This window comes from Ciconia boyciana, chromosome 2, assembly GCF_034638445.1.
Source record: "Ciconia boyciana chromosome 2, ASM3463844v1, whole genome shotgun sequence".
NCBI classification, from domain to species: domain Eukaryota; kingdom Metazoa; phylum Chordata; class Aves; order Ciconiiformes; family Ciconiidae; genus Ciconia; species Ciconia boyciana.
The window spans coordinates 56,421,480-56,447,054 of record NC_132935.1 but is presented as its reverse complement, the minus strand read 5'-3'; the positions used below and the strand labels follow the sequence as shown (position 1 = coordinate 56,447,054).

General features: G+C 38.3%; 1 protein-coding gene across 10 annotated transcripts in view; it reads right to left on the bottom strand.

The window, feature by feature from the left end:
* PTPRM (protein tyrosine phosphatase receptor type M) overlaps window positions 1-25,575 on the bottom strand; it is a 489,233-nt gene that overhangs the window by 137,816 nt on the left and 325,842 nt on the right. For 5 of the 10 annotated variants that reach the window (XM_072852716.1, XM_072852718.1, XM_072852723.1 and 2 more), the window contains 2 exons: window positions 24,014-24,146; window positions 16,901-16,930 (listed from right to left, as the gene is read on the bottom strand). In XM_072852716.1, coding sequence (XP_072708817.1) covers window positions 16,901-16,930; window positions 24,014-24,146 — 163 coding nt within the window. The remainder of the gene's footprint in view (window positions 1-16,900; window positions 16,931-24,013; window positions 24,147-25,575) is intronic. The other 5 variants (XM_072852719.1, XM_072852720.1, XM_072852724.1 and 2 more) reach the window with 1 other exon arrangement.

Sequence of the window (25,575 nt, the reverse complement as noted above, 5' to 3'; positions counted from 1 at the left end):
TCTTGAGACTTGTAACAAGCAGAATTAAACCCCTTGAAGCACCCCAGCACGGGCTTCCAAATTTTCCTCTCAAAAAGTTGTGTTGAGTCACAAGACAGCAATGGGAAGAGCTGAATGGCTTGCTTTTTAAAGATCATCCACACAGACACTGCCTGATCTAAAAGGAGTATGAACAAAAGGAAGAGGAAAGCTTGTTTGAAGATGAGGTCATAGCAGGCCATAGGCTCTTCTGCAGTAAAATTTTATAGCCTGTCACATTGTCTTAAACCCACAAAAAGCCCATTTCAGAATGGGAGAGTGAACATAACCCACACTGCATTACTTCTACAATAACCTGCAATAATGATGCTATTAGAGAAAGTCACAGGACTAAATTAACCCCTTTAATTTTGAAAGCTGGTGTACATGGATTATCATCAAAATGTTGGCAACTAGATGTTAGTAAGACTTCACCCAAAAAAGTCTCAAATTTTCTTCTTCAAAGCTTGACAAAAAGCCACAGCTCAAATCAACAAATGGAAAAGACTCAAAGGAGGCATTTATTTACTAGTTCTTGGGACAAAAAATGGAGGAGGTTTATTGTGCAGTGCACATGTACACGCACACCTACAGAGCTTCAGATTACAGCTTGCATAGACGAACAGAGGTATGAAATACCTGACATTAGTACTCTGGCACTTCATTTCCTTCACTTCAGATACATCATCAAATGATATATAAATAGACTAGCATTACTTTCTGACGTGACTAAGGATCTTTAGTTTTGATCTACATACAACTCCATTAATAATAGATTAAGGGTTGCTATCAAAGCATGATCACATGCTCCAGAAGGAAGAAATGACAAAGTACAGCTGTCAAATCACTCTCACTAGCTAAAGCAAGGGCAAACTAACCGTATCTGAACTTCTAGGACATTGGCTGGTCTATTCAACCTCTCTTTAACATTTCATTCCTGAGCAATGACTTGCATGCACATGACACAAACTAGTATTCTGCTTCTTACTGACCTTGGACAGGCAAGGAAAGAAAAGATCTTTTCTTTAAAGGTGACATTATCATGCAATAAAACAACAGCTTGCAGAGAGTAGGAGGAACCACGGCATTAACATTTTGTTCATTGATACTGAAGAAGTAGCATGTGACATAGGTTTATTTAGTATCTCAATCCAACTTCTCAAGGATTACTCAATATTGAGTGGATGATGCCACTCTAAAATGTTTAAACTCTGAGTAACCATTTAACTATTTCTTTTTTCCTTATAACTATACTGCTCTCTTAAATACCAAGCTGGTCTGTCTGGCCTGTAAGTGTTATAAAAATAGCTGGTTTTGGTTTACTGTCTGGCAAGCATCAGACAGTGAAAGAAGCAACAATAAAAGACACCCCATCACCGTCCTTCCTCAGAAAGGCAAAGCCATTCTGCTGCAGCCCACTGTAACATCTGCAAAATGGACAATTCTCAACACCAAATAGAAAACAAGCACACAGAAGTTACTAAAATGATAACAAATGGCTAATATGCATGGAGATTCCTTTTGTCACAAACAGATAGGATCTGCATGAATATTTATGGTGAAGACCCCAACAGGAAAATCCTAGATCACAAGTACTGCAGAGGCTAACGAGATATGGGGAAGATCAACACAGGCCAATTTAACTTTGAACTTTTGGTCACTAATAAGCAATCATGAACCAGGACAGTGACCATTCCTGCTGTGTTTGCATTCCCGATTAGTCACTCCAATATATATGCATTTCTTGGCTCTCAGATAATGAAAGACAGAGCAGTTTTTCATTCACAGCAAATTCACAAGTACCAAAAATAACATCAAGTGACTTTTATAGGGTTTTACAACTTTTTGGACCACTGCACTTCCTCACCCCTATTAAAAGACTTCGAGAAAGAGAACCGATTTGACTATAAAAGTCTAGATTCTCCATGATTAGTCAAATGCAAGAGATATATTATGAAAATCCTACACTATAAATTTAGCCTAGATTTTCATTAGACTCTGACTCTGGCAGGACACAACTGGAAAAACTAGGTTCCCAAGAATGTCCACAAAAGGAAAATAAACTCGACATTAAAAAGGGAGAATCTTGTGACCAAAATGTTAACCTGTTGTCAATATTTTTAACCCACTAGGCAATAATGTAGTGATTGGAAACACCTACAAGACATTAAGTGATGCGGAAAACAGCACTGCTCAGATGAATCCGTTTACAACAAAATATGAAAACAGTGACAAATTCGATATGATATTATTGGGATGAGCCCTAGGACTGCAGTAGGCATTTCTTGTGTTACTAAAAAGCAGTGTGAGTTAAAAGGAAAGGGAAATTAAGTTTTAATATTTGGATCCTGTATTAAGGATGTGCATGGTCCTGCATATGGGTCGGGGCAATCCCAAACACAAATACAGGCTGGACAGAGAATGGATTGAGAACAGCCCTGAGGAGAAGGGGGTGTTGGTCGATGAGAAGCTCAACATGACCCGGCAATGTGTGCTTGCAGCCCAGAAAGCCAACCATATCCTGGGCTGCATTAAAAGACGCGTGACCAGCAGGTCAAGGGAGGTGATTCTGCTCTTCTACTCCGCTCTGGTGAGATCCCACCTGCAGTACTGCGTTCAGCTCTGGGGCCCCCAACATAAGAAGGACATGGACCTGTTGGAGTGAGTCCAGAGGAGGGCCACAAAGTTGATCAGAGGGCTGGAGCACCTCTCCCATGAAGACAGGCTGAGAGAGTTGGGGTTGCTCAGCCTGGAAAAGAGGCTCCAGGCAGACCTTACAGCAGCCTTCCAGTACTTGAAGGGGGCCTACAAGAAAGCTGGAGAGGGACTTTTTACAAGGGCATGTAGTGATAGGACAAGGGGTAATGGCTTCAAACTGAAAGAGGGTAGATTTAGATTAGATATAGGGAAGAAATTCTTCACTATGAGGGTGGTGAGGCACTGGAACAGGTTGCCCAGAGAAGTTGTGGATGTCCCATCCCTGGAAGAGTTCAAGGCCAGGTTGGATGGGGCTTTGAACAACCTGGTCTAGTGGAAGGTATCCCTGCCCATGGCAGTGGGGTTGGAACTAGATGATCTTTAAGGTCCCTTCCAACCCAAACTATTCTATGATTCTATTCCTCTGTAAATAATCAGAATGGCAGTTACATGCAGAGTCCATAGCCAAAAGTGAAAGATGTGATTAACCAAGAGCAGCATATCTTGGAGTGCTTGTAGTGGACAGTAACCTTTTATTTATCATTGAGGTTAATTTCCCTTTCTGAGGGTCACTAACTTGATCTTATTTGCTTGACTTACTGTTGATCTTCTTTAATCATAGCAAAAAACCTTTCTAAATAATGCCTGTCTGAATGCAGCTAATTTAACCATATGACCTTTTCCATCTTATTTTCACCCTATGGCTATTGACTTCTTCTATCAGACAGGAAATGATTAGACTCTAAGTGGTATAGTGTGCTCAATTATTTTATTTATGCATTTCTGAAAATCATGAGATGTTAAATTATTGTATTATTCTGTTTTACTGTTTTCATACCTTTATCCAAGGAACCTACCACTGCAGTATCTGGGCTTTAAATAATTATTTTTTGTGTGTCAGAAAAGTAATCCACATGCACAAGAGTTCAAGCAGTAAAGCTCAGATGCTGATTAATCCTACTGTGGGAAAGGAGGCAGCTCTGCAGCCACTGAAGTGTCAAAGCAGCTAGTGTCACAGAAAACACTTTACACCTCCCCTGGTGCTTTTGCAAGGGCTACTCATAAGAGAACATGTGTTTCTGCAAGTATATGTGGCTAATCCTGTCTTAGCTGGTGATGTCTCTATCACTGATTTTCAGGTACTAATATGCCGACGACATATATTTTCAGGCAGTGCTGGCTTTCTATTTAGAAACACAATGATCGAATATTCCCAAATCCAAATGATGATAAAGGAAGCATGAAGTACTCTGCCTCTCTGATTAACAGACCTCCAATAGCCCCGATGCCACTGCTTTGCAGCAGTTAATACAAACAAAATTTAATTAATGGACAATGTGGAGAATATGGCACCCAAAGGTTTAAGAACTTTCGTCAGCAAGTTGGTGGCAGAAACCAGACCTCTTGATTCCCATGCTCTTTCCATAACCTATTTGGAAGCTTATTTAAAAAGCAATTGCTATTATGAGATTTTTAGGCCAGGAAGAAGCCTACAGGAAAGAAGTGAACACCAGGATTTCTGAAAGGATGACTTCAAAGAACTGCAAAGTTATAGTCCATAACTTTATGGTGTGAAAGGTTTTGCAGAGGTATTAAAATTACAAAACCTCTGGAAATTCTGGGGAAATTGTAGCCCTACAAAGACAGACTTCCACTGAATGGCCAAGCATTTTATCTGCCACCACAGCTCCATCACTCACCAGTTAATTTCTCTTATATTGCATGGCAGCAGTCATGGCAATATTTAGAAGTAATCAAAACCTGCTTTAATCAGCTATTATTGGGATCTGAGAGAGGGCAATAATGTTTGTGGTGACTTTATTGCCTTGCCAGCACTATATCTCTCTCTGTTTTTAATAGCAAAATGTACAACTGTGCCACAGATAATTTTCAGAAGTCAGTATGTAGGACAAAAAAATGTCCCTTATGAAATCAAATCTACATTCTACCCATGTATGCCTTGCAGCATTACATATTTATATGAAACACAGTAAACCAGCTAATTCATTACACAACACAAGACAGTGATTTATTAGTCCTTTGTTGTGCTGTGAGAAAATCTGGAGTCTCTCGAATTTTAGTCTCATGTAGTTAGGTTTTGCAGCATCCTAGCAATTCTGTCCAGTTGAAAGTAGCATCTGACCCCATGCAGAACACAGTCCTCTATTCATCAGGCAGCGAAAAGATGGATCCCTATTCTTTAACCTTTAATTAGTACTTAGCTACATTATGCATGCTGAGGGCAAGATTAGCCATAAATGCTTCCAGGGGCACTGTACACCTACTAGTAACCTCTGCACCTAGAAAGTACATATTTCACCCAGAACCAGCAAGTGGAAAAATATGTAGCAGAGAGGGTTGGACAGCATATAATTAAACTCGCTTTGCATATTAGGTGAGCAACTAAAGCAGAAACCATTACTCTCTGTCTGCAAAGCAGCTCCCAAGGTTGTTGCAGGCAGAACCAGAGAGTATATGTCTTGCAATACCAGGTATATGCTGCATATGACCAGTGAAAAATAGGTTTTTTGTTACGGCAGGGCTGAGACATCCAAATACTGGACCAGATTCTGCAAGGTGCTGAAGTCAATGGGAACTGAGGGCATTCAGCACTTAAATGAATTCACACAGAAGGGTATAAGAATGGTCCTTGTTTTAGGTATTTTAGGCAATCAAATTTAAGTGGTTATACTGAGTTTGTTTTACTCATTTGATGTTAACTTTATCACTCCAAGATTTTAAAGCAGTGAAGCTTTCCTTTGTCTAGTCAAATTACCAGATGTAAATATGACATTTTCTTTAAGGATATGATTTTAGGGAGCATGCTGATTTCATTACATTATACGGTGGGGGAAACATATATTTATAGTCTTAAAAATCTCATCTAATACAAAGTAATCATACACCAAACAACTAAAGCAGTACGTTCCTCTGAATCTTTCTGTGGTCTTTTCATGAGTATGTCAGCACTCTGTAAATCTGAATACATCATCATGGACTCACACTCACTAACTTAAGCTATGAACATTTTTTGTGAACAATACTTTCTACTTCTAGACTCTATGTCATTGAAAAGTCAACTAATAACGATGCTTAGAAATTAATTTATTTCAGGTATGCTATAACAACCATAATCAGCTATAAATCCTTTTGCCCTATTTGCCTTTACTGAATTTGCCTTAATTATACTGATGCCTAATTATGAAGCTCAGTCTAGAGGGGAACTCGCAAGAAGCAATGATGCAGAAAGCAGAGGACAGTTTATTCCACCTTATGGATTTACAACTTTCTACTACTGCAAACCATTTGGAACAGACTCTATTTGTGAGGTCATTAACATGTAAACAGTGTCACACTGAAGATGCATGGCAATGACCTACCAGGCTAATGAAAAGTGATATTGAGTTTACTAATTCAGATAAGGGTACACAGATTGCCTTTTCTCTAACGTGCAAAGGCCTGTCACAGAAATAAATGCATGGCCCTTGTTGCAATTAATTTGGTTCTTGTTCTTTTAAAGCTTTACTTGTAGACTTAATTAAAGCTTTCATGCAGCACACACTTTCAGGAAGTATCTATGTTTAATGGCTTTTTCTCCTAAATTAAAGAAACGAGTGAAGGTTATGATTCAAAGAACAACAGGCAATCATAAAATGAAAAGCTATTCTTAATACAGTAAGCATTACCTTGTTTTGACATAAGTAAATACACAGTACTGTGGGTGTTGAAGTACACTTCTTATAATTAATGTTATATTGCAACTTCCATGGTGACATCATTTTCAATTGCTTAAGATAAATTTTTTCTCTTTTGAATGTAAAATGTTGCATGCTAAGTTTCAACCTAGAGGTGTATATTTTTAAAGCGTTAGCAAAATCAATTTTTAGATAAGAAAAAATGAACAAATAAAAACAGCTCGCTGTTTTCCCATGAAAATAAAGAAACAATCCCCAATGCAAAAAATTCTCATGTAGACATGTAACTCAGTCTTTCCTTAATTTTACTGTATTAAATGTTCCCACAGAGTAAGTCTATCTAAGCAATACCCCTTTAGTAAATATCAAGAATAAAAAGAATTACAAAAAAGGTTGCACAATAACAGAAGGATATTCTGATGTTCTCAGATTTGCCTCTCCTTCCCTTCCACAGGTCCTGAAGAGAGAGATGGTAGGACGTGGAGCAAGAACAAATGATTAGGCAGCCTGCATTAAGTCTCAGGAGACTAAGCAGAGCATGAAGAATGAATATAAGGCAATTTTAAGGAAATATTTTTCAGGACAGGACAGACAATATAGTATCTGGGGGAGGAGAAGGAAAAGGGGCGAAAGGAAAGGAGGAGTAAGTAGAAGGAGGAGCAGAGGAAGAAGAGAAGCAGATGAAAAAGGAAATGGTCAGTAGAATAAGATGGTAGGCTTAAGAGCTGGGCACACACATTAGTGTAGAAAGAGAAAAAAAAGCTGGAAGGAAGACAACAACAGTAGGATCTAAGGAGTAAGTTAGACAAAACCCTTTGTGGACAGAGAACTGGACAAGACACTTCCATGAATGCACAGTACTTTGGCCTCAAAATAGGTTTACAGTGCTTTGGGTTCCAACAAAAGGCAGCTGAAACTGCAGTAACCTATTCAGCAAAAAAATAAACCTATTCTTGCTGGGAGCCTGTATTAGGACTCAACATGCAACCAAGGTACCTTGTTCTCCTTTTCATTTACTTTTCTTAAGCGTACAGTAGGAATTTCCTATGGTTTACTAACATCCTTATGTGTTTCTCTTCTTTTCTTAGTTTAAAATATATTTTATAATCTTAATCTGGAGAATATTAAATGCAGACATGACTCTTCCCTGTTTGGTAAGCAGAAAGTAAAGTTCTACTGCAAGTTACGCCTGGATGTTACAGCTAAGAATCAGGGCCTTATTCAATGACGTATCATAAACATGACAATCCTACCTTTAAAAATGTCAGTAAATACAAAACATTCAATATTTCATCTGCTTTTGAAAATACACTGTAATCCATGAACCTAGTCCCTTTGAAGTGACCCTTCCATGGACAATTGCCAAATAGGACCATGAAATGCAAAATACATTCCATTATACCTAAACCATAACCCAATACACATCTTTAAGCAAACTAAAATCTATCTAGCCTACCTAAACCATCACTTGCTGCAGACAATATGCATGCATTATTATACCCAATACGAACATGTTGGCCAAATCCATACTGGAAGACCTATTTTTGGCTACTGATGTCACCACACAGGAGGAAAGCACACTATCACTTTGCAATGGGAGATGGGGAGTGGCATAATTGCTCTAAACCAGCTGATCCTCTCATTCCTGTACCACTGTGAAATGCACAGGTTAGCGAATGCTTTGCTTTGCCTTTCTTTCAGACAAACCAGAGAAGCCTCTGGTAGGTCTAACTTGTGCCTTCATGATCAGAGAGGAATCAGGAAATGAGAAAGAAGGAGAGAAGCTAACTCCTTCTGCAGGTGAACTGAGTATAATTTAGATACCCCTAGACATTTGGTTCAGTATCTCACCAAGGGATCTCAGATCAAATGCAGAAGTAGTCCTAAGCTTCAGCTGCTAAAAAGAAAAATAAATGTGCTTCTTTATGTTCACCAGCTTAGTACTCATAGGAGCAGGTAGTTCATGGCACAAGCCCTACAAAACTCTGCTCTCCTCCAACTATTACCTCTTTTTATCTGGATCACTGCTGCTGTCTGGTTAGCACAGGAATGAACTAACAGAATTATGCAGGACTTTTCTGACAGTCCTACAGACTTCTCTCTGTAGCATACACTAGAAGCTACAGTCTAATAATAATAATAGCAGTAATAATAAAACCTTTCTTGTACACTTGTAAACCAAATAGAGACATGTTTCTAATATCTATCATAAGCCTTGTAAAAGATTTTATTTTTCAACAGGGTGTCTGGGACTGATGAAATGCCAGTTTTTGCTGGATTTGTAAGCACACAGTATGGTTCGTTCCTCTGTTTCCTTGCTTGATTAGTTTTTGTGAGGCTCAATTTCACAGCTGATGCAATCTTCCTAGCTACGTTTTGCATGTGGGCTATTGCCCTGAAATTAGGAAGGACCCTGATCAGATAGAATCCTTGCACAGACTCTCACAAACGGAGGCAGAGGGCCAGAGTCACCAGGAGTGGCAGAAGAAAGCAACTGAGGTACGGCTCCTTATCCTCATGCCAGAGTTAGGTAATTCATCGTAGGAAAACAATGACCAAGAAAAATGACAGAAAGAAAATTTGGAACTGAATTATGATTTTGGTCAGCTAGACACTATGGAAAGCAAATGGCCACTGTTGTTCCCTCTAGGGATCTGGCAGTCTAGCCTTTAAGGGAGCTCAAGGAATACTGTAGGTAAGAACGGAAATGAAAAGGAGAAGAAGGAAAAGAAGCCAAGATTAGAACATTTTCATTGTGAAATTAAGAGTGAACACTGACAGATGCTACCCTGAGGTGGATTATCATTAACCTGGCCATAACCCCTGCGGATAGGTTCAACAAAGGTATTTCAGCTGAAGCATCTCCCATGGGATTCAGGGGTCAGAGAAAAGATTACAGATAATAAGCTCAAACAAAAATAAAATCAGTCAATAGAAGTTATTGCAATACTAATGACTACGACACCTCAGTGCCCTGTGCTGACATCACTCAACAGACAGGAATGTCTTGTTACAGTTGTTCTTATCTGTATCACGGAAGTGATTAAGCCTGTGGTTTACTGCAGCAAAGAAGTCTTAGGCTAGATTCACCATATGATTTCTTCTACCCATTTTTCTTTAAGCTTTTTTCTGCTGCTTGTCCTCCTTGAGTCCAGGAGAGATACAATGCAACATTCATCTTATTCCTTGTAGTCCCACCTTTTGCAGACATCTTCTGTCAATCAGTTCAATATTTATAGAATCATAGACTTGTTTAGGTTGGAAAAGACCTTTAAGATCATTGAGTCCAACCATTAACCTAGCACTGCCAAGTCCACCACTAAACCATGTCCCTAAGCACCACATCTACATGTCTTTTAAATACCTCCAGGGATGGTGACTCAACCATTTCCCTGGGCAGCCTGTTCCAATGCTTGTCAACCCTTTTGGGGAAGTAATTTTTCCTAATATCCAATCTAAACCTCCCCTGGTGCAACTTGAGGCCATTTCCTCTTGTCCTATCACCTGTTATTTGGAAAAAGAGACCAACACCCACCTCGCTACAACCTCCTTTCAGGTAGTTGTAGAGAGCAATAAGGTCTCCCCTCAGCCTCCTTTTCTCCAGGCTAAACAACCCCAGTTCCCTCAGCCGCTCCTCAGAAGACTTCTGCTCTAGACCCCTCACCAGCTTCACTGCCCTTCTCTGGACACGCTCCAGCACCTCAATGTCTCTCTTGTAGTGAGGGGCCCAAAACTGAACACAGTATTTGAGGTGCGGCCTCACCAGTGCCGAGTACAGGGGGACAATCACTTCCCTAGTCCTGCTGGCCACGCTATTTCTGATACAAGCCAGGATGCTATTGGCCTTCTTGGCCACCTGGGCACACTGCTGGCTCATATGCAGCTGGCTGTTGACCAACACCCCCAGGTCCCCAGGACCCGGCACTTAGCCTTGTTGAACTTCATGTAATTGGCCTCAGCCCATCGATCCAGCCTGTCCCGATCCCTCTGTAGAGCCTTCCTCCCCTCAAGCAGATCAACACTCCCACAAAACTTGGTGTCGTCTGCAAACTTACTGAGGGCACACTCGATCCCCTCGTCCACATAATTGATAAAGATATTAAACAGAACTGGCCCCAATACTGAGCCCTGGGCAACAACACTTTTGACCGGCTGCCAACTGGATTTCATTAAGCCATTTTGAAAACTAACACTTCAATCTTTCATAAAAAATACAGGCCTTTAGTAACATAAATTATGAAGTGAGTTTTGGTCTTAATATGCAGTATAGCTTCTTTACTGTCAACACATTTACAGTCACACAAAGTGTAATGGCAGGTTTGGGGTTTAGAGAAAATAAGTTTCCAATGCCATTACCCCTCTTGTACAATAAATACTAATACTAAAATAAGGAAAAACTCTCCTTTCTATTTGGATATTTAAAATGAAAGAATCTGCAGTCAGTTTTGAGCTATCTATGTATACAGAAATGAAATTTCAGAGTAAAAAATACATGAATCACACCTTTTTCCTGAGGGAAAAGTCTTAAAGTGAATGAAAATGATTCACCTTATATACTCGTTGAAAGTCTTATTCAACAATGATGGTAGATAATGGCAAAATCTCAGTGCCCAGAATGACTGCTGTTGACAGTAAGCAGGACTGATTTGGGAACCAAATTTTTTAGGAAGCTACAAACAATGTCAACAGGCTAATTGAGGAATTAATTCAATCCACAATTTTATGGAGAAGACAGTCCACCCTGGTAAACTGGTAACATTAATTGAACAAGATTCAATATGGGACAGCAACACAAATACTCAAATACAAAGGTAACTTCTTTAACACGCATACCTGTCCCTATCCTCTCCTCCCCTCCTGAATGTATGTATTATGTCTCAGTGTTGTATATAATAAAGATAGGCTTTCAGGCTTATCCTACAAGAGTATATGGAATCCACAATTTCTAAAAGCTATCTCAGTATTCAATTCAAATCCCTGTATATTAGTTTAGAAAAGCAAGACAAAGCTTTTACTAATGTGGAAAGAACCAAGACGTCTCTAGACAGCGTAAGCATTTATTTTTCCTTCAGTTACATTGGTTCCTACACTAAATGTCTGGTACCTTCACAAAACAAGCAGTGTAAACTAAAACTGTCCCTTTAAGGACAGAAAAATCTCCAAACCCCAGCTCATCTGCAAAATTTACTGCTTGACACTAAGGGAGCAAGGACAGTAACTGAGTGTGATTGTGTGACCTGCGTAGCAATCAATCACTTCCGATATTTCACCTCACTCTCTCTGTAGTACCCATTTATTTTGAAAAACCCAAACTTGCAGCACATTACAGATTATGGTTTCTCACTCAACACACCTGGGCTAATGTTGTTTTGAAAACTCTGGGTAACTTCAGAAATGGCTATGGGTTTCCTATGTGTAGGTATTGGGAAAGTAACTTGGAGTGAGTATCTAAACATGCCCAGAAAAGATGAACTAAAGCAGAGCTATTCCTCCACATGAATGATCTGATGTCTGTTGCACCTTAAGAAAGCTATTTCACATAGTCAGATCACTGTGCTGGGGGGCTCGCATACTTCAGAAAGAGCTAATAAAATTTAAAAAAAAAGGATTTACTTACTGGTGGTCTGAGCGTTAAGGATTTTTTACAATTTTTTCTACAGAGAAATGGGAATGTAAGCCTTGGCTATAGAGCAACACAATCAGATCGAAAAGAATCAGAAGATACAAGGAATCAGTATAAGAAATAATAACTTCAGATAGATTTTTAAAAATTATGTGGTGTATTTTAACTAAAAATAACATTCTAATTCTGAGATCGCTTAGTATCTCTGCATGAAAGCTAGATATCGTACCTCTGTACTCAAAGCATATGGCACATAGCCCACAAATGTATTTTTCAGTGATGGGGATTTAGTAAAACACGCTCCTTGCTATTTTGGGCACTGCATATTATCCAAAGATTTCAATATGTTGGCATTCTAGACTTTGCCAGATGCAACAAAACTCATGGGACATCCCCAAAGTCTAGCTTACAAGACAATTACAGAAATCCATGTTTATTTTGGGTAACATGATTCTGTGATACAAGTCTATGTAACTATGCGTATTTGAAGATTCAGAACAGATCACAGACATAGTCTAACAGATCAAACACATCAAATGGTTCAAACACATTCATGTTTTTTTGTTCAGTGCTCTCTTCCATCTGCAAGACACAAACTGATGAACTTATTCGAGTTCCAGAGGCAGCTGCAGTTGAGAATACAGGACTGTTTCTAACCTCTCTCACTATTTTCAAATTACTACAGAAGCTTTAAACATGATTATTGCATAGTTCCTGGAATTATCCAGAAATCACTGTTAAGAGTTTTGACACCATTGATTTTCTGGAAATTTTATGACTCTGATTATTAGGGTCATTTTTCAAATCTGCTAACCTTGTGCTTTCTGCCATAAGTACTAGGTCAATCGCAACAGGACTGGGGAAATGAGCCACAAATTAAGTCTCTGTACAGAGCTCCAGAAGCCAGCACTGAAAATCTGCTAGCGAAGCAATAGACACAGAGATGACTAAACTGAGAACAGACTCGCAGGCTCCTGAGCTCAAGACAGACATACAAGAAAAGTGTACTTCAACTGGGCCCCAAACTATCAAATTCTCATGAAAAGAAGGGTATGTTTTTATTCACGTTTATATGAAAGAGCTCAATGTTTGTAGAATTAATTTTCTTGTAGGAGGAATTTTGTTCTCTTTGAGTCATATACAAAGTACCAGGCAATAGGACCTCTAGTCCTATACAGTCCATTTTAGTAATGTTTCAACATTGTATTAGGCTTCTGAATTGAGATTTCCATACAGAGGACATACCTGTGATGCACTTCTGTCCTAAGTCACCTAACTAAATGATTAGTGCTGGGACAGACAATATCAGATTTCATACTATTAAGATCTCAACATGATTACTATTTTATAAGAATACTGGGCAATAATTGTCTCCTATTTCCCTACTTCACCTTTCACAAGTTGAAATGACTTGTGAAAAGGCACAAAAATAGAATAACATTATGCACCTAACTGCTGTGCAGCACCGTTGTTGCATAAGTACTTAATTTCAATAATAATCATAACATACCATTTTGATATCAAGTTCAAACTGAGGGACAACATCAAAAGCTACCTTCACAACTTTGTATTTTAATTGGGCATACATCCTACTCATAGGAATGTAATGGAGTCTCTTGAAAGCAACTTATAACAGCTACAATCTGTAACTATCTGCCCCAGAATCTGGGGTAAATTGAATTCCCCAAACTCTCTATCAGGCGTCAGTGCCTCGAGGAAACTGAGATGGTCCAAGCACTCATTGTGTTTGTCTGATGTTTGAATTTGAATGAATCTACGTATGTTAGCTCCTGACTAACGATTAATGATCTCCAAGGGCAGAATCTGTATCAAAATGAAGATCTCAAATATAAAAGTTAATGGCCATCGGTCAGCACAGTGGCACTCGTCGTCACCTGAACAACAGGCTTGTCTAGTTCATTTAACCATAATTACACAATAAACTACGAATGTACTTTTCCTTCTCTGGCCAATGTCACAGGGGTTTTGCCCATCAGAAAATGTGTCAGGAGAAAGCAGTCATGCCAGCACTGGCTGCCACGCTGAGAACACCAGTTATAACAAGTGTCACTAATGACACCCTCTCCATTCTTCTCTTTCCACCTGGAATCGACTGCAAAGTCAAAAGACCTGCTGCAGAGTTAATGAGCACTATTAAATTTGCTCTAATCTTAAGAACAAAAGAACTCATACAGGACTAACTACGGCCAGACAAAAAAAAATCTGCTGCCTGACTGAGGTGAAAGGTAAAAAATGCACCAGTTCTCAGGAAAGCAAGAGTGGGACGAAAGACGTTGGCAGAGGCACTCAAGCCCATTAAAAAGAAGTATAATTCTCAATAGCAGTACTCAACTTCTTTTCGGTAACATCTCTTGACTGGCTATCTAGTAAACACAAGATAAAATGGAAATAATTCTCTGCCAAATATGCACAGCTGTAGGTCCACCTCTGATGATTCATCAGCAGCTCTAGGCATCTGCCAATTTTTTCTTTTTTAATTTTAATTTAGGATGGATCTAGAAGTGGCAGAGATTGCAGTCTACTAGGGAAAAGGAGCCCACAGCACATAAGGAAAGCAGCACACAAGACAATAGTAACTATTTCAGTGCATAGATGCTCACTTGGATGTTACAGCTTGCATTTACAATGACTAATCAGTAAATTTGAATATGACACTCAGTATAGAAGTGGTAAATTAGCAATGGCAGAGTACTTCAAATTATGTTTCTCAAAATATAGAACATTTTATAATCCATACCAACTTCCTCAGCTAAAAATAAAACTGTAATGAATTCTGCATTCATCTAAGATTTCCACCAATTTCAGTGAAATTGCGTGGTGCGTAAACAGGTGGAGAATTTGGTCCAAAATATTTCCTCCTGTTGGGGGCCGATCTTGTCTGCTCTTTTCAGGGCTCTTACTTCCCTTCTTTCGCCAGACAGGGAGCAAAACAATACGAGGTCAAGATCACACAATTTCTTTTGGAAGAGTTAATGTACCCAAACTACAAAGTTACTGAATTTGTATCACACTAACAAAACGACAGATCTTTCATTGAAGCTGCTGTGAGAGTATTCCAAATAATCAAGAGAAGCCCTATTCCATCCGCTATTAACAGTCTCTATGATTGCAAAACTGGGGACAAAACTTTTGTTTGTAAAACTTATAGAAATATTTCAATGCACATATTTTCCATTGACAGTGGAAAAAGAGAAAAAAAGATATAATCCAATTTCTTTGAATAATGAAACAGTGTTTCATGTAATGTTCCATTTGTTTCAATGTTGTTTTTTTACTTAGCCTTGAGACATGAATCATATTACAATATTAATTTAAATATATTTACTTATATGGCAACAAGACACTATATGGCTTACTATATTATACTCTTTTGACATTTTAAAAATAACATTTAAATAGTCCCAAACTGAATTTTTTTTTTGAAGGCCTATTTCATGGAAGATATGGTCTTTTCCTCTGGGGAACAGAAACAAATTTTGAAATACTGTATCTGTGGAAGAGATAATTTTTTCTGACCTTCACATTAATACAGTGCTTTAAAGAACAGTTTAAAAAATTGCACTATATGTAAAGTGTCAAATAGTGTAATACAAAATCTGAATTACCAAGTAAATGAGCAGTTTCAATATATTTAGAAGTTGTAGGGATTTTCAACTAAGAGGTTTAAATTTTAGTTGCTTTAATTAATTTGAAGCATGGTTCTGCTTACCAAGTTTTCAAGTTAGAAAACATTTACTAATTTTTCCATAAATTCTATAAATGAATGTTAGATGCTTTTTCAAAATATTAATTGAAAAAATATTTATTTAAAAAGTTTGAAGAGCAACTAGAAAGGAACATCAAAACTTAATATTGTCTTTAAATAAAAACATTACTGAAATGTGTTCCTTTCCAGAGCACGCCACTACCATATGTGCCTGAAAACTAGTACAACAGTCTGTCTAATGCAAGTAACACCCCATCTTCTGTAACTGTATAAAAATATCTCCTAGTTTCCCATGACTTTTAAACCTGAGCTTTAAAGAAGACAGATATCTACTGGACAGCTGATTTTTGCTGCTGGCCAACAAGATTAAAGAAGGTTAAATGCATCCCATTTCATGACTAAGCAAAACCCTTAATATTTTGCTAATTCAAAAACTATCATGTGCTTCTTGTACCTGGAAAGCGAGAAAAGGTGAATAGCCTCAGAAAGGGATTTGCTAAATTCACAGAAGAACCCTTCTCATTCATCACCTGCTGACAGCAGGGAACGAAACAAAGGCTTTGGGTAAATAAAGAATCATATAATGGTATTACTAAGGACTGTATCAAAATGAAAAGTTATTACGTACTCAAAGTTATGCTTCATCTTGCCCTCGATTTTTAGTGCTCTCTCCTTTGAAATTTACACCAGTAATGGTAACTCATGACATTTATGCATGATCATTATTCATGAAAAAGTAGTAATATGTACACAGCAACAAATGGAAATGCTTGTACATGTCTAACAAATGCTATATTTCCAACAGAACAAATGAGAAAGAAACCACTAAATAAATTCTAAAAATAGTTACTTAGGCATGAAAATTTCTCATAGACGTGGCAGTAATATTTATACCTACTACTTTTCAACTAAGAAAATTCGTTATATAACAATATTCAAAGGACTCTAATGCACAGTATGAGGCATAAGAAACTGCTATAAAGCTAAATATTTAATTACATTATTGACCATGTTGTTTTTTCTTGGTAAAACTTTTACAAAGGTTGTTTTTATAAAGGAATTTTCAATATTAGCATTCACTACTTAGGCATGGAACAACGTGGCAGAAAGAGTGTCTCTGATGACAAAGAAGTTACTTACAGGTAATAAGTGTAGGAGTGATAGCTTCTTCTGCCATGATGGTGGAAGGATTAGGCAGTGGTGGAAAAGATGAAATGGAAGGAAAGAAAAGCCAAATATTAATGTATGAAAAATCAAGATGAAACTGAGACCAGAACTGGTGACACAAATGAAAGGTAGCAAGAATGCATATCTGGGCATATCATGCAATGTGTCTGAAACAGACAGATGGCATATCCACTCTCCGTAAAACTTTAAGCAATACAATATATAATGCATCTCCAACTGTTAAATCAAATCACCTTAAAGTACACCTACTAAGTAATGCTAGATATTTAATGTATATTTATCTCTGCATATACTACACACACAAATACCCCCAATTAAAGTGATAAAACACCGCCGGTTACACCTCAACTGCATTAGGAATAAAGATATGGAACTTCTAACATGGTGTTCAAAGTTTAACAAAGCAGAATTTCAGAACTTGTATTAAGTAGCTTCTCTTCCATCATAGTACTGTAGAATCTTGGGATATACCTTTCTTTACTTAAAGAAATCAATTCTGCCATTGACAGGACTAGAACTTGTTTCCAGAGGGGAAAAATCAATGGCCACAGCTTTTTTAGTATCTCAGCTTTTTTAATAACCATTTAAATTCTGAAGAAAAAATTACTTCTTGCCATGCAAATAAAAAGGCTATCCTTGCTGGCTAAAATTATTTTGGTGGTATTTCCCCATGTAGCAGAGGAAAAAATAAGAACTGATCCTGCATCCCTGTTATTTCTGTCCACGTGAGTGTCACAAAGAACAAGTTGAAGACCTCACACCACCACCTTGAGAAATATGGACCCAGTCAGTCTTTCCTGGATCACCTCTTGCAGAGCCAGATCTTCCACCCAGACATGCTCTGCATGAGCACAAAGTATAGAAGCCCTCCAGCTACGCGCTTCTGCTTTACACCTCTTCCTCCCTCAGTTATGAGCCACTACAAGCAGGACTGCAACTCCCCAAAAGGGGCAAGTTCCAACCTAAATTAATTCAATATATTGACTGCAATTAAAAAGAGGCTGGAGATCTTAAAACATCTCTCAGCATAACATCAAGTAGCATTCACACGTTGGTAAGATAAAAGACTGAAAGGAACCATGTAGGCATTTGTAATTTTTACAGCACATGCATACAGCCCTTTGACTGCAGAGGAAACATGTAAACAGGCCTTGCAAAGGACTATAACTAACGTTAACTTGCCTCTAGCTACATGCTTCAGGCATCCCTTTGAAAACTAGGCTTTCATCAAATTTTCTCTCTCATCTTCTTTGTGTGAAGATGCCGTTAGAAATATTTCCCAGTTTTTATTCCCATTTTTCTGCTGCAAACAATATTGTTCAAACTCAAGAGGCTAGATACTGAATATTTAATCACGTGGCACATCTGCAAAAATGCACACCTGTTAAAGTTGAGTTTTAAAAGATATCTAAGAATAGAGTAAGGGGAAAGCTGCAAAACAGTTATACACTTCTTCTACCAGCACATACCCCATTGCCTTCAGTAAGGAGCACAGGATCAGGTCCTATCAAAGCAGATCAACTTACCTGCTCTATTAGTAAGGGGTTGTTTTCTGGTTCAGTCATAATTATATCTCCCCCTGCCCTTCTTTTCAGAATTACTCATTTTCTCACTTTCATTTAGAATCTCATGACACTGCCAACTCTGTTTCTTGCCATATGTTGCCACGACAGAGTTTTAATGTAATTAGTACAAATGTTCTCATACTTCTAAAAGATGTATAATAATTTGAGAAACAACAATAGATACAATTAATCAGTGAAGCACTGCTGGTACTTATATGCAGAATTTTGCGAAATATGTTATAGAGATAAATTATTCCTTATGAAAAAAATGCTGAAAATCCAGGAGCTTTAATTTGTGTGAATGTCCCATTAAAAATTTGTATAAGATGAGAAAAATTAAAAGACTCAAGGTCCAGTTATCTTTATATTGTTACGGTTGTGAGATTTTCCATATGAAAGTCCTTGAAAAAGAGCACTGTGGTTTTTGACTCTCAAGGATACCAGACACTGAAAAAAACAGGTAAAAAGAATAAATTAAAAACCTACAGAAACAGAAGGTTTTAGACTCGCAAGTCCTCAGGCCACATGCAAAAGCACCATTCATAATTGAAAAGATTTAGCTTTTTGAAGAAATATGGACAAGTTCCATTTTACTTTCTACATAATGTATACAAACTTTCTCTCTCTCTATGTATGAAAAGTCTTTTTCTGCTAAAGAGATCGACCCAAAGATTTTGGCCAAATTTTCTTCTGTGCATGGCTCTTCAGTCACTTCCCGCTAGAGAGGCTATTTTATGTCAATAAACTGTTTCTATGTATAGTGATAATATAAAGCACTTTTATACCCTTCGGGACTGAAGACATAAATAAATTTCATAAATATCACTTGTAGAATAAGGCCCCACTATAGTATTTATCAAAACCAATGCAGCCAGGTACAGGAGGATTGTCCCACTAGAAGGGAAAACTTCTGGCACTGTGTAATTACCGCAGTGATTTCTTTCATTGTCTCTCTTCTGTAGCTGGCCTAGAGGGAAAAACAAGGTTCAGGGGTAGCACTGGAAGACTGGCGTTTTCCTTCAGCCCCTATTATCTCCAATTTCTGTCCTAACTGCTTGAAATTGTTGGTAAAGGTGTATAACTGAACAGCCTGATTTGCTACCAGGGAATGCATTCCCAGCCCAGCTCCACTGAGTGCAAAGGCCTTCCTTATCCACTGCCAAGAACCAGGGTCTCTGAGTTAAACAGATGCCACAATTACATACGTTAGAAACTACTGGAAGGCTCAGGCATAGAGACAGCTGAAAACAGAAACTAAGGATAGGCAAAAGAAAACAATCTTTTTATGGAGAAATGCAATGATCAGAAAAACTCCATTCCACAACTGAAGCAGAAGCCAATGTAATGAAATTTTAATAACCGCTTCCTTACTGCACTCCCACTGCAGCAGCAAGATGGTAGCCCCGAAAGAAACAGCTGCCCCAAAGACATATACTTTTAAGCAAACCTTGGACCAAGAAATCTAATTTCTCAAGTTCTGTATATTTTTTAAACTTAGCTGAAATAGAATATAAAAGAAAAAGAACAAAACCAGAAAAGAATAAAGCAGTAAGGTTCTGATTTTTCCAAGTCTTGATTTAATTGCTATTGCTTTTCCAAAGGTTGTGGGAACAGTTCTCTCATTTTCACTGCTCTACTTCAAGTTGACCAAAAGATGAACTTACTTGCTGCATTTTTTATTTTTTATTTTTTTATTTTTTATAAAGTCCTATGCAGGTATATCAAAGACTGGCAGAGATCAAGGGCCTTGCCTGAGATTTAATATTCAGGATCAGATTCAAAATCTACTTTATTGTGGAGCAATATTGTGGAAACACATGTATTGGTTTCCACTGACTTTGTGTTAACTCTTAAGTGAGAGATTCAGAGCACAGCTGAGGAGAGGAAAGCCTACTGGCATTATTCTGACTTCACAGAGAAATATCATCTCATTGATATGACCATATTGGTATTATGAATAGCTTGCAGGTTCCTAGTCTACATTACATGACATCTTTATGCAGGAATGTGGGTGAATGGATAAAGAAAAGATAGAACAGAACAGATAAAGAACTCTGAACAACCAAGTGGGGAGAAAAACAGGAAAGCACTAACAGTCTTCCCCTGACCCAGGTGACAAGCATACAAATCTGTTTTACTTTAGTCAAAGACTGAGTGTCCACACAGAAAATGTTTTACTGTCCATGATGTTCCTACCCTCACTAGTGACTCCATACCATACAACGAATAGTTAGGCCACCTAATCTCTCTGTGACTCAGTTTATCATACAACTACTTCAGAAGACCACTCTATAGTGAAATTAATAATGATGCCTAATGAGTGACTATTGATATTTGCAGAACTTCTCTACCTACTGCTTTGAAAGTGACCATATCCAAAGCATGTCTGTGCTGCACTGAAAACTCTGCTTTGAATGTTGGTCTTGTCTATTTGGCTACTGAATTAGGAGTCAAAGAGGCTGATCTGTGCAAATCTGTGGTGCCTGGCACCAACCAGGCAAAGAATGGTTGCTGGACGAAATGAGGTGGCTATTAAAGGAATATGTTGGACAGAGTCACGGTTATCATGTACAGTAAAACTGCTTTGCAAATCGCTTGACAATGGAAATAAATGATTCAAAACTAAGTTAATTAAGCACTGTGAAGCCCCAAGGATAAAGTAAATTTAATCTACTGGTGAGATCTGGAGATCAAGTCTACAAGGACCCATTTCCGTGACAGAATGAGTAACAGACAGCATACGCCTTGGGATATGCCTTGGAATAGTGGAGTGTGAATGGGATACCGCTGTAGCCAACTCCAAGCAAGACAAGTTTCAGAGCATGTGGACTCAGCACGGTGAAACCTAGCATTGTGGCCCACAGAGTATGCACATAATAGTGCAGAGAGGAAAGTGGTTCTCAGGGGAAAGATGCCACTGAATTACAAGGTGTTATTCTACTTTTCACTCAGGTCTTTACTCCAGTAAAACTCCTGATAAAGTAAATGAAATAAAATGATCAAGTGCAGTAGTCAAATGACATGCTAGCTTGATAAGATTGTTTCACAAAGTAGCACCTAAAGTATCATAAAACTGCAAAAACACTACAGTTTTACTAAGCTTGCAGAATGATTTATACATTTTCTTCAAATGCATAATGTATACACAGTAACTGAACCAAGGTGAAACCATAGGGGCTCTCAGCAGCATAGTGAATTAATGCACCAATAACAATCTATTGAATAATCGGTTCATCTTTTGCTTAAGTCATGAGTATAATTGTATTCAAGACCTTCTATGCTACAGCATCTGCTTTAGAGGTCTGGGACACAATATACCTACCTCCTGAAACTCTCATTAAAGCCTAGTCACATCCTGTTACACAGATGAACCATTCTTACTTTTTAATATTCACTTCAACTCATTCCACAGTTTGTTTTGTTCAAGGCTGCAGCATCATTCTGGCATATGTTTAAGCTATTGGTATCATTCTTTCTGTACTACACAATGAAATTGTATCTATTTGGTAACAGAGTTCCTGGACTTGTACTTTCAATAGTTTCATCTCTGTCACAAGCCGATTTATTTCAAACCCCAAAGAAGTTCACATAATGCACTTTTCTTCTAACAACAGAATTACTTTGAATAATAATTACTGTGCTGTGGTAGACAGAAGGAATCAAGTATCCTTCTGCATTAACATGCAAACACTTAGGATTCGAGCCTTCCTGCCTCTAACAATTAGATTATCAAAGAGCTTTTCCCTAGAGAATGAAGCAAGAGCTGGTATAGCATCCACTTAGCCAGAGACCCTGACACCTTATTTACTTTGAAACTATTTGGATCATTTTGCAATGCTCTCCCTTCAAGATTAAGAGAACTTGTCTCCCTTGGGTGAATATATTCTATCTTTGGCGCGAACGCTTAAGGAGAGGCTCGGAGCTGGAAGAGAGAGAGTGATGAATGCCAGTCAGGAATTGTGTGAAGAAGGACTGGCCAGATAATGCGAGAAGCCTTCCTCCCTGCATGCCAAGTGTTGTGTCTGGCCCTGGGGAGGAGTTTGGGAGTTCAACTGTTAAAACTGAAGGTATGAATGATGCAAGAAATCAGAAGTGGGAAGAAAAAAGTACTGCAAAGTCAGAACAGATTTTAACTCTGCTACACTGTACTTTATTGAGAAGATTTGGTTACTGGGTCAATTTCATTGCCCCAGCCAGACTTATCCTGGGGCTTAAGTCTCAGTCTCTTCTGTATGGCAGCTTTTGACTGCTTTACCTACCTGTTGTCATGACCTAGCCCTCAGCCCTGGCCACAGCGCACCTTTCTCGGCATAGAGCCCTTCTAATTTATGGCCCTGCTTCTGTCTTCAAGGCGAGTGAAAAGCAGCTACTTCTGCTGCCTGCCCTGAGGCACTGTCAGGCAGCTGCCTCCTTAGCTGTGCACCTCCACTGTTCAAATTCTGGAAGAATTTCAGGCAGCTCAGGGGTTTGGACTATCTCAGACCTGCCAAACTAGTTAACATACAGTTAAATCACATAGTGTTGGGATGAGGAAAATCAGGCCAAGATTGCTCTCAAAGGAAGAAAAGGGGATAATACAGGGTGAATGGCAAGGAGGTGAGGGGTTATGGGACAGTAAGAAGACTATGCCAGATATGGAAGGAGAATTCATGACTCGACCCTTTACACAGCTCCCACACATTCCCAACCCCACCTCTACAGCTGCACATCTCACATCGCTCAGGATAAACCTAAAACCTTAATTCTATTTGCTAATGAACTTCTCCCAGTGTAGACTTACCTTCTATCATCACATGGATTTTTTTCTTACCCATGCCACCTCCCTAGCTATGAGATATTTTTCCCTTTATTATTTTTCCTTTTACAGTGTTGAGAAAGGCAACCAGGTTTAAAAGTCTTACACTTCTAATGTTGTAGCAGTTTTCAAATGATGTTCAAAACAAAACAATCTCAATGCGTGTGTGTGTTGAACCAGCATTTGGAAACATTCAGCACCACTGTAATATTTTCATTTGTTTTCAGGAAATTAAGTTTATGCAGAAGAATATAGACCCCATTCTTAGCACAAATTACCTTAGCTCTAGTTCCTGCTTGACTGAGGATTTCTTTTACATTCAAGAATGAAGCTACATCTAACTTTCAGCTGATCTGTTGAACAGAGTGGAGACTCACACTTTCAGGATAGAGATACTGTTCTATTATTAGAGTCCATCATGCAGTACTAATGCATAAAGTGCTAGAATCATTAACCTCAAGTTGTTTTTCTTCTATAACAAAGCCACAAACATTAATTCATAGAAAATGCTGTGGGATGAAACAGACACCGTGATTTTATAAAAACCCAACAAAGCTTTGGAGGTGGGAGAGAGCAGTACTTCCTAAACTCTGTGGCAAAGGGCACGAAAGTGGCTGGATACTTTTGCCAATATCAAACTGAGAACTGCTGTAGGAGATGCTGTAATATGAATATGTACATAGAAAACATCTACTAATTGCTCACCTTTTCTTCATTACCAGCACGACCCCCAGAAATATAATGACGAACAGCAAGATGCCTGCAATGACTCCAGCAATTTTAACAGTATGGTCGGTCTGCTTCTCAGGCTCTGGGTCCGGTTTTCGAGTGGCAGCCCCTATGGAATCAGAAAAAGGAAAAGAGGAGACAGAAAAAGAATAAGGATGTTATTCTTTTGATGTTTATACATTTAACCTACCAATGTCATTAGTTTTATCCAGGGCCAACAGATATCAATGCTTGATCTTTTAAGAAAAAGTCCTGCTTTCATATGCATTGACAGGAATATAATTCATATTGTTCCATGACATTTTGCAAGACCACAACACAGGTGGGATACCACTGCCAGCCCTGACCCTTTTATAAAAGCCTCTTCACAAATTCACAAATTTCTGTATTTTCATTATCTGTGCTGCCTCCCTTTTCTTTCTGCCATTTAGAAACTTGCTAACAACACAATAACTATCCTAAGCCTTTATCCAAATTTGATTTGCTGGAACATTCCTCAATTATTTTTCATAAATGAAGCTGTAATTCCATAACATATTAGCTTGAACACCTGGAAAAGTGAGATAAGCTCATTTACCATGCATTTTACCCGCAATTGTTTTTTACACAATAGACTTTTTTTTTTTTGCCTTTGGAAATCTAAATCTAGGTCACATCTGGTAGGCAACAAGACTCCTTCTAAGCAATTTATTCACAAAGTGGGAAGCAGCTGATGATCACACCACTGGCACCCACATTTAATATCTGTTTAAATGAGATAACCAGTGCCTTACAGCAGCTACTGTCTTAGCTCTTCCAGCTTCTCCATTTAAAAAAAATAACATCGTTTGTACTGTTTACTGTATAATGTGATGGAACGTCAAATCCATGTCTGATGAAATATCCATTTCCTCTACTAAATGAGTTCAGGATGAAAAATGTTAAGGAAGCAACATTCAATTCACTAAACTGATTTTATTTTTTTTATGGACTTCCATTTTTTTTTAATCAAAACATGACAGCATTCATCATTTGAGGCACCATGCCATAAAGTGGACACAGGGATTTATGGATCACTTTCCTGCTATAGCTTTTTTGGGAAGGGAGAAGGAAGAATAAAGCCTAAGTGAAGTGTAATATTTTAACACCACATTCTTATCTCACCGTCTGGGTTTCACAGAGGGTTTTGAAAGCACGAATTATATTTTATTTGTTTCTTCACTTCCTTTTTTTTGGAAAGAAAGCAAATTAGTGATCAATTTACATGCAGAGATACTTTCTGAAAAGTACAATGAAAACATTTCCAATGTTTCTTCTCACTTGTAACCACGATATTCTAAGATGGTGAGTACTTCTGAGTGCCCACAGTTACACTTTTGGCCTACATCTTCAAAACTCCTTACCAGGAGGAATGCCAGGAAACCCTTGCAATTCGTATTGCTGCCAGAAAAGATGATAACCTTTAATCAAAATATATCTAGAGCTAACTGCAGGAAACAGGTTCTTTGGAAAAGTCTGGCCACGGTACTTTGTGTGAGTGCTAAGTCAGAGGAGATGAT